This window comes from Papilio xuthus, unplaced genomic scaffold, assembly GCF_000836235.2.
Source record: "Papilio xuthus unplaced genomic scaffold, Pxut_1.1 DF824655.1, whole genome shotgun sequence".
NCBI lineage: Eukaryota > Metazoa > Arthropoda > Insecta > Lepidoptera > Papilionidae > Papilio > Papilio xuthus.
The window spans coordinates 5,043,306-5,053,563 of NW_013533994.1; the positions used below are offsets into that span (position 1 = coordinate 5,043,306).

Sequence of the window (10,258 nt, forward strand, 5' to 3'; positions counted from 1 at the left end):
TAAACAACATAGTTTAGAACTTATCGTTAGATCATCCGCTTAAAATATAAGGCAAAACAAGAAAAGTAAACGATGCTTTTTTATCGCAACCAAACAATTAAATAGAAGAATACTGCTTCTTAACAAAGCTAATTGTTATATAAATATTCGTCGAGTAAAATCAAATTATATCTTACTCGAAATTTCATAAAGTATCAAGATTGTTTAAACTCATGTGAAATATATAAAACCGTTAACACCCTTATGAAGACTAACGTATAAATAATATTCGGAATCCTGGTCTTATTCTTTGCCAGGCTTTGATAGTAAGAAGTCACTTTTAACACTCTAAAAATATTTAAAAATAATATTAAATATTCAAATATAAGCTCCCATTGGTACTACAATCTCCCGGGATTCTATGTACGTATGAAATAAATTAATGGTTATTTTAAGCATTAATTACTCATGTTTAAACGTAAATTAAAATGTCATTTATGCGTTACAAATTACTCTTATGACATATTAATTTACGAAACGTTAAGAGAATGAGGTTACAATAATATTGACTTACTTATCTTTCCTGATTAAATATATTCTAGCGATTTAAATTATAAATCACTTTAAGTAAGTAGTTAGTAGTTTTTAATAAATAAATAATTACTAGAAGTTTTCAGATCTACCGAGACAATGACCACTATGATTACTCAGAAACGAGGTGAACGATCAGCGATTGACAAGAATGATAAGAAATTTCTTCTCTTGTCACCTGATTTGGGAAGAACTTATGAAGGTAAGAGTATGCTACATATTCCAGAACTCATAAACCTTAATTTTATAATTATTGAGTTTGTACAAATCATATTTCTTATCAATATTATACTTATTATGCGACAGTTTAGATGGATGGATGGATGGGTGTTTGATTAAAGGTATCTCCGGAATTATTCAACGGATCTTTATGAAATTTGGCACAGATGTAGGAAATAGCCTTCTTATTAGGTTTTTTTAAATCCGCGTGGATCGAACCGCGGACCACAGCTAGTCCACATAAAATTACTTAGATTCAAGTATTGATAGTAACATAAATTATACAGAAAAGGTCTTTCAACTCAAATAAATCGCTTTTTATGTTTCAGAACGAACACTTTACTTACGGAATAAATTACACGCTAATAAATCAATTGTGGCAGGCGGCAGAATTATTACTGAAGAACTCGCGATTGTAAGTTATTTAATCATTTTAATTATAGACAGACATTTTAATTATACTTAGACGTATGCAGTACTCACGAGTCAGTACATATTTATTCCTAACTGTAAGACCGTCTACATTATGCCAGTCGCGACAGAATGACGGAACTGGCCTAAAAAGTATCACGCCATTACAATTATCGGTCAGACTGGCTTCAGTGGATCCACATTAGGACAGTTGTATGTCACCGATTTTGAGCGCGATTGACCTACCGAGTTGGTCTGGTGTGAACGGGGTTTTATTCATTTATGAAGAAATTGGTTTCGCTGTACATACATACCTGTATTTGCTAAAATAGTGAAGCGAGCGCTGCTCATACACTTCCGCAATTGCAAATGCGTTACCTACCTTAATTCGACGGAGGAGTCGCCGCACAGAAAGAGAATATACGTTGCCTCTCCCGTTATATCTATGCTTCCCTTCCTATAGAGGGGTAGGCTACCCCTCTATCGGGAAAGAAAATTAAGCCTTTTTTATAATTGAATGTCACGGTAATATAAATATTGGATAATCGAATTGTCTGCTAGTAACATATAAATCTTAATGTCTGGCGTGTTTATTGAAGGAGCTACGCGTGACCATATTTGGTACAGCGGCGTGCCCGCCTCGTGGTGAATGGATCCGATCACCATTAATAATGAGACCTCCTGACCAGGCGTTTGCTTACGGTCTAATAGGACAACGTAATAGTACGAGGGCTTTGTTAACTGGTCTTCAAGCTTATATCCTAAAATGGATTTTGTTCGACTCCCGTCCTCCTACTATGGACAAGAAGTCTGCGGAACCACCCGAAAGGTAATAAACAAGTTGTATGTTGTTAACTTAGTTGTAGACTATAAATTTCGCTAAATAATTTGGGGTTAAACAGATTTGTCATTTGAACGGTCTCTCCTACTCGCATACTTATAATGATTGTCCTTATGAAGTAAGAGGGCCTTACCTTTGTTAGTTTTAAAATTAACAAATACAAACAATTTCTAGTCAACTACGTGTTAGTGAGGCGCTTCAAGAGGAGGTTTCGTGGCGAGTGTGCAGTGACGTCATCTGGCAGTGCGGCGCACAAAGCGGATCAGACGGCAAGGCCGTGGTCGCTCTGCCTACTGAAACTACGTATGTGTATAACAACCTCAAATACTATCAGGACGGTGTGACGGAAAAGGTAATCAAGACAACATAGTTATATATTCATATTAATATTTCTAAAATTTTAATTTTAATTCTTTTGTAAGATTCACTAGAAAGGGAAGTCATTGGCTACTTAAATACAGGCTTACCTAGTCAGGGAGTCGAGGCGATATTGATATTGTAATCCTTTAATATGCAATAAAGAATCTTTATTATTATTATTTAGTGTGTATTTCCACTAAGCGATTATCCGTGCAAGCTCTGCTGTGGTTGCACTAGTAAATCAGCACATGACTTAGATCTTTACTAATGTTTGTAATAGAAAATTGAAAAAAAAAATAATTTAATTTGTTTTTCCAGCTGCAATTATTTGAATTAAAAAGTCTAGAGGAGTTGCAGATATTTCTCAAACGCTACCTTTATTTAGTAAGTAAATAGTATATCTTATATAAATATGTATTATATTAGTTGTTGTATAAATTTCATGTAAAATAAAAAAAAATAGTTTCAAGGTGATGGTGGTTCTGGAGCGCTCTTGATGTTATACGCGATGGTGTTAACTAGAGGATGTCAGAAGTAAGTTAATTTGATTAATAAAATTCAGACACGAGGTATATTTTAGATAAAAATTTCACAATAGCAAGGCTTACAAAAATTCCATAGTGTAACACAGTGGTTCCCTAACTTATTTTGTCTTGTGAAATGGGCAGCACTTTGAGAATAAATATTTTTTTAGCGCCCCCATATTTTCACATATTTAAAAACCACTATAACTTCAAATTAAATTAAATAATTATTAAAAATTCCCTTAAAACCTTCTGGGCAATTTGAATTTTCATTAAAAATCTTTGTTACTTGTATTGTTTTTTTTTATTTCAAATTGATAAAGGCTTATTGACGATAACATAATAGCTTTTTTTAAATATAGTTATATTTGTAGGTCATCGGTTACAAAATTGCCCCAGAAGGTGTAAAATTTTTAAGTTTTTAAAAAATGCCATTTATTTTTTTTAATACCCAGAGGGGAATTTTTATTTAATTTTTCTGGTGACCCTTGTGACCACTCCTATCATCCCCCTTCCTATGTACGTAACCTTTTGGGACACCCTGTATATAAATCAATAAATAAAAATGCTTTTAAATTTTTAGTATCAAGAAAGACTTGGATGGCAAACTAAATTATTTATTATCAGCACGGCCGGAGGGCTCTTTGAACTTGACCATGCTTGTGATAACAGGACGAGCTACGCCTTATTTACATAATGGAGTTGTATACGTTGGAGATGAGGATAATTATGTAAGTATACTATAGTTAACTTAATTTGTTTGACCACTTTCTTCCTTTGGACGTACTTAATTAAGTTTTCTGGCCATTTCATCTTACTTTTTACTTATATAATTGTGTGTTCGGATGGATGGATGTTAATCAAATATCTGCAGAACGTATAAACGGATTTTGATGTAATTTGGCATAGATGTCTAGTGGAATATACATAGGATATTAATAAGTTTTATTTTATCCCGCGTGGATGGAATAGAGTGCTACAGCTAATAAGAAATATCAATCAAAATCGAATCATTTAGCTTATTTCGAACCTAAGAAGTGCAAATAAAGACTTGGAAAGGAAATACATCAGTCATATTGTATTAGCCAAGTCACCAAAAGGCCACAATTTTTTTTTAAATCTCCGTCAAACATTTTAGTCAAAAATGACTACATCAGATGTCTTCTGAAGCACCCACAAAGGTTAATAATATATTAAAAGAATATAAAAACAAACTTTTAGGCATTGCCACAATTCGGTGTTCTGTCCCGAAGTCCTGTGGGTTTTTTGCTTTGGCACGAAGGATTAGACAATCGTTTGTCCGCGCTGACAAAACAACATCCCGGCTCACGACTTAAAACTCCAGCTTTTCCCATATGGGTGAGTTTTGTTACATCATAAAGTTATGGAGGTTTCTGAGACCAAAATTTCCATTTAAAACATATTGTTATCTCTGTTATGTCAAAGATAATGATAGGGATGATGATATGTTTTTTATAGATATTTTTGTCTTAGAAAGCAATGGTTAGTTTCTTGTTTATTTATTAAAAGTTTAAGACTCGATGCATAATTATGTTTATTTTATTTCAGATAACATGTTCGTCAGGACATTTCGGTGTTTTATTCAACACAAATAGAGAACTATTGAAAAATTACCAAGCGGAAAAAAGGTACTTACTTAAGGAAAATATAAACATTTTACTATAATAATATCATAAATGCGAAAGTTTAGATAGATAGATGGTTTGTTGGATATTAGAGGATGTCTCCGGGATAGCTCAACCGATCTTGATGAAATTTGGCACAGATGTAGAAAATATTGGAAGAACACATAGACTACTTATTAAGTTTAATTTAGTTGTAGGCGACAGGTAGTGTAATATGTTTTTAAAAAGTACATTTTAAAATGAAGTCCGTTCTATTTTATATCTCTCTGATTTCTTATTTATTACTCTAGACTATTGTATACCATACATTAATTATGGAATTAAAGTTTCGCCTTTGTTTAAGGTTCGATATACACTACTACACTTGCGGCGGTTGCTACGTGGCTCTGAATATTGACACCAGAGTGGGGATCCAAGCATCCGTATATAAAGACGACTTGCACACCACACCGCTTGAAAAACTCATTCACACTAAGTAAGCATAGTATTCCTTAAGTAAATAAAAAACATTGTAAAAAGAAAAAATAACAGAAGAATTTTCCAACTTACAGAAGACAAACCTAAATATTTGTTTAAATAATTAACAATATTGCAGTTGTCCATAAGCGTCATTCAACACCTCAGTACTCTCGGTGCTCGTTTGCCTTCTTATTTCATATAAAAATGATTAAAATGTAGTACGACAAATCTAATAGAAGTATGAGGATTCTTGTATGTTGTCGTCATTTTATAACTGTTGTTTTAAAATTACTTTTAATATTTTCAGATGGCAAGATGCGACAATCACCTGGACATCCATAAACAGTAAAATTGGAGATTCATCTAAACAAAAATAAACAATTGAAATTAAATCACAAGTAATGTAGCGCACACTTCAGATTGCATTTTCTAAAACAGTTTAAAATATTTATTTATATCTACACGGCCTGCAACAATAATTCAAGATTTGAAGCTAATAATATTATAAATCTTGCTATTGTGTTTTATTTCATTCCTTTTAACTTATTGTATTTATCACTTAACAATTTTTACAAAGAGTGGTAGAACCCGCTTTAACATCTTCGCACGAATTGGCCAGGTTCGCCCGGTGAAATACCACCACCACACAGAAAACAGGCGAGAAGTGGAAGCAATTCCGCGTTTCGTCTGATGAGTGTGCGTCCCGGAGGCCTAATTTAGTCCTGTTTCCCTTCCCACCCTTTTCTTATAAGGAAAGGATGGGAAGTGGAAGTGGACTTTCCAGATGAGAGGATGCATGGAAAGGGAAAATATTTTCTTTCTGTGCATCCTCTCCTCCGTCGATTAAAGGTAGGCAACGCATATGCAATTGCGTATGTCTATGGGCAACGGTCACTTCGCTATTTCAGCGATTTCAGGTGGCCGCTCGCTCGTTTGCCACCTTATGATATATAAATTTAAAAACTTAACAAAGTTTGACTCCGTCAGCACGGAGACATAAAAAAATCTAGACCAAATTAGTGGCCTATCTGTTTTTTCTGACAATTTTCTACATCTATGTCAAATTCCATCCAAACAAAATTTCGCATTTACAATATTAGTAAGGTAAAAATTAAATAACGTTTTTAATGGATACTTAGATGTACAGTTAATTAACAACTCTCAAGACAGGTAATAAATTATTGTATCTAACAAGTTGAAAGCGTACGTACACGTAATTCAGCTTAGCAAAATAAATGTTGAGATTCGTCAACGTCCGAGGGAACGTCCTCAGTATTCATTATAGGCTTTACCTGCTGCGGGAAATGTTAAGTGGAACATTCGAAACGTTCCCACTGCCGAAACAAACACACATATTGTTATCTCTGTAGTCTCTAAGAGAATGAGAGGGACAGGAGCGCACAGTTTTCCCTTGTGTAGGTTTTCTCTTTTATTGAATATTTGATTTTGTTTTTTTAAGTAATTCAATATTTTCACAGAATAGCAAAACGTATAAAGAACGTAAATAAATTATAATAGACTATTTAGTCGTTAAAGCCTCATAAAAAGTATGAAATCTTTAACATTTCAAAAGAATCATAGAACAATGGACGTCAAAAAGACAACCCATATATTAGTATATCTATTGTTCAAGAGATATTTAGATTTACAATCTTCATTTGTACATTGTTCACGTAACTTGCATACGAATGACTAGTTCTGAATGCAACACACCATTGAAGCGATTTGTAGACGTTACTGATCCCATTCGGAATGGTTAGTGTGGCGCCAAGATGCTACGCTAGAAAAAACATTATTTGAAACCATGTTTCGAGTCATTCGGTAAGTCAACTAGAACTTAGGGAGCAGTTTTATTTGTCGTTAGCACCCGTATTCGTAACATGAGATATATATGTTTGTATGTGGTTGTATCTATAGCATAGGAGTAGGTAATATATTGTGTCATGAACACCAGTAGAGGGCAGCCGTCAATCTGTCATTCCGGCGTTATACGCAGTGAAGGTTGGACGTGTGCGTGCGCTCGAGACTGGATGTAGTGGTGAGCCAGTGAATACATCTTAGTAGCAAGTCGCGTGATTGCTACACGACAGATTTTGTGTTCACGCATGCCATACGCCTGCATGCGAGAACTGTTGTTCATTAGTCGGTTGGCCCCGTATGCGTAGGGATAGTCCTTACCTTTCAACTGAACTGAGTCTTCGCACAATGCTTGCTTAACATCGACACATCAATTTCATTCTGTATTACTGAGTTATCGACTAATGAAATTGCGCCCTTAATTTGGTTAAGGAACGAACACCGATTTCTTTTGTATAATACATAGCTATGTATTACATATAACTGTTGTACATAATGTTTATTTTATGACTATGGCTTATGTGTCTTTTTAAGACACATAAGCCATAGTCATTAGTTTGACAACTGACGCCTATAAAATATCGAATTAATGTTTTATGAGGATTAATGTTGTACTTAATGGACAGTTGTCATAGGGTCGAACCGTCGTTGGGCCGCGGACGAGAGCGAAAGCGTGCCCGTGGTCCCGTCCCGATGCGTTGGAGGAACAGAGGGGTTTAGTGGGTATGCTTCCCATCCGGAAGAGAATCCCACATAACTACCGCGTCCCCCCCGGGGCGCGGAGTATGCATAAAGCATTCCCCTCTGAAAAAAAAAAAAAAAGGGTCGAACCGTCGCGCGCAACGAATAATTGTGAACTATCGAGTATCGATCTTGTAATAAAATTAATCGAACAAATGGGTAGTATAATTTAGGTATTTTATAACTTTTTCAATTTATAACAGTTATTTTAAATCTTCTAGAGTAAAAAATTCTGTAGAAAATGTGTTTCAATATAGAATTGTGAAATGAAAAATAAAAATTATCTTGAATTTACATTTCATTGTAAGCTTCATGAATTTTTATGCATAAAGCATTTGCAAGTCGCGAGTGGGCAAATTATGCATTTTTGACAGTTAAAGTGGAGCGCATTTGGTACAAATGTACATTTACAGGAATATAAAGTCACTCAAGGTCTTTATATACTGGTGAATATTTATTTAAAAAAAAACATAGACATAAAATATGAAATTAAAAATACAAAAGATGTTGAAGAAAAAGAGCAACTAGAGTAAAGAATCTGGAACTAGATGTTCCAATAGTAACCTATAACATTTTATGTTAGAAACAGATTGAAATATTGTTGACTAGTATACAGACTGTCCGAAAGCTAGATTGTTGACATCTATCAAACTATTTCAATATAGTTATCTACTACATTTAAACACCAGAGTGTGGTTTGTACATCTTAATCCTACTTACCTTTAATAACATAATTACCAATCATAAAACTTTCCGGTATCAATATGACTTTACTATTTATCATATAAGGAGGATAACATTGTAATAGAGAGCACTGTTGGGAACTAGAAGCTTAGGTAACTTTCACGATGGATTGATGACTTCATGAAGACCGCAGAAAGTTGCCGTATACACATGTTGCGGCTCTGGGGAAAGTCTGTTTTTACCAGTGGCATGATGTATTTATACTATAACTAGCAATCGAACGCGACTCCGTCCACGCGAAATTAAAAAACAAACTTAAAGTACCCTATGTGTTGCAAATTACAACTAGATCCATGCAGCCGTTCTCTAGATTTAAACAAACATCCATCGATCTAAACATTCGCATTTATAATATAGTATGATAAGTAAGATTTGGCGAAATATTTAGGTATAATTCAATAAAGTATTAAGACACTTATTCAAAAATAAATGGAAAGTTATTTAACTTGAACAACAATAGTCGTTATTGAGTCTTTAACTAAATCGATACATCAATGCTTGAAAGCAAAAGCTACAATAGTACAAAACAACAGTACCACTACCTTCACATCAATTACAAAATGTCTGACACTAAATTGCGCATTCCGCGAACACGGTTTTGTATTCCAACTTTAGCAATTACGTTAGTCAAGATTAAAGTTCCGTTGGAAAGTTTTAAAACCAGATGGACGGTTTGCAGCTAGGAAACTGTTTGTTTTTTCTGTGGTTCACACTTGTGAGTTCATATAACTACATGCATTTTTATAAGAGAAGGGGTCAAACGAACGGTGGGATTACCGAGGTGATTAATAATACCGATGGACATCCGCAACACCAAAGGAACTGCAGATGCGTTGCCGGCGTTTAAGGGGATGGTGAGCTCGCTTCTTGGAGGATTCTAAGTCGTGTTGAATTTCTCCGTGATGGTGCGTAAAATCACAGATTAAGATAAACAAACATTTGAAAATATTTCGCAATGAAGAAAGAACATACTTTTGTTTTATGCACTAAAGATATATTTTGATAATAATTAAAGCAATTAAATTAATAAAAATTGATAGCTTAATCGTAATTAGCAAGTACCACTTAGCTTGCTCATCAAACAATTCAGTTAACGACTTAAGTAACTCGAAGTAACGTTACGTTGTTAAATTTTATGTTCAACAACAGTTCGCGCCGAAAATACTTAAATTGTTAAGAAGTACTTAAGATGTTCTTAAATAGAATTTTGTGAAGTACATTCAATTGTACCCAAAATAAAAAGATTTCCTGTCTCATGTTTTTGTTTGGGCCACAATGATCCATTTACATTTTTATCCATTTCCACTATTATCATCAGAAGTTGTCGCGATCGTACACGTCCTCGCCACGGTCTACGAGACTACCTCAAGTTATGGGTCAAGGTCTTAAACTCCAACTTGTCTAAAACCATAAATAATCTGTGCATTCTTTACAAATGTGAACAACAATTAATTTCACTTTGTCGTTTTGAAAATCATTCATCAAACATGACTAAAAAATTAATCTGAGTATTACGGCGAATCAACGAATAACTCCTGCAACCAAGATTACATTAAATTATTCAGAAAGTTTCGTTCCGCTCCCCCGTTTCTTGTTTTTAACTGAATTAAACGCAGAAGCTGTAAATTGTATTTTTTTTTTAATTTTTCGTTCATTCGTCCGGTCGGCTCGTGAATTTGCATTATTTATTTCGACTCTGCCATTTACGTAACGAGTGAATGAGGCACATAAATTAATATTATTTTAAGGTAATTAAATAAACAAACATATTTAAATTACTTTAGGTTATAAATTGAGTTGCTATAGTTACAGTTAAATATGTCCTCAATTTGACGATTGTTAAAATGTCGCAGCAAATTTATGCGCAACCGTAGATTTAACTGATG

The 10,258-nt window shown here is 34.1% G+C and overlaps 1 protein-coding gene across 1 annotated transcript; it reads left to right on the plus strand.

Annotated features, from left to right (window-relative positions):
* The first annotated feature begins 376 nt into the window (after positions 1-376).
* Positions 377-5,407, plus strand: LOC106127465 (protein FAM188B2-like). The gene is made up of 12 exons (XM_013325544.1): positions 377-402; positions 657-772; positions 1,119-1,204; positions 1,800-2,029; positions 2,216-2,393; positions 2,726-2,785; positions 2,865-2,935; positions 3,509-3,656; positions 4,147-4,284; positions 4,495-4,574; positions 4,915-5,046; positions 5,338-5,407. Exons 2-12 carry the CDS (start codon positions 670-672, stop codon positions 5,405-5,407), a joined length of 1,296 nt encoding a protein of 431 aa, XP_013180998.1. The 5' UTR covers positions 377-402; positions 657-669.
* Positions 5,408-10,258: the final 4,851 nt, after the last annotated feature.

What these genes read in the sequence shown, in the direction of transcription:
- LOC106127465 (XM_013325544.1), top strand. Translation starts at nt 670, where the DNA reads ATGACCACTATGATTACTCAGAAACGAGGTGAACGATCAGCGATTGAC. An exon ending in TTTGGGAAGAACTTATGAAG is followed by an intron (nt 773 to 1,118) that starts GTAAGAGTATGC and finishes TTTATGTTTCAG; the next exon opens with AACGAACACTTTACTTACGG. An exon ending in AATTACCAAGCGGAAAAAAG is followed by an intron (nt 4,575 to 4,914) that starts GTACTTACTTAA and finishes CCTTTGTTTAAG; the next exon opens with GTTCGATATACACTACTACA.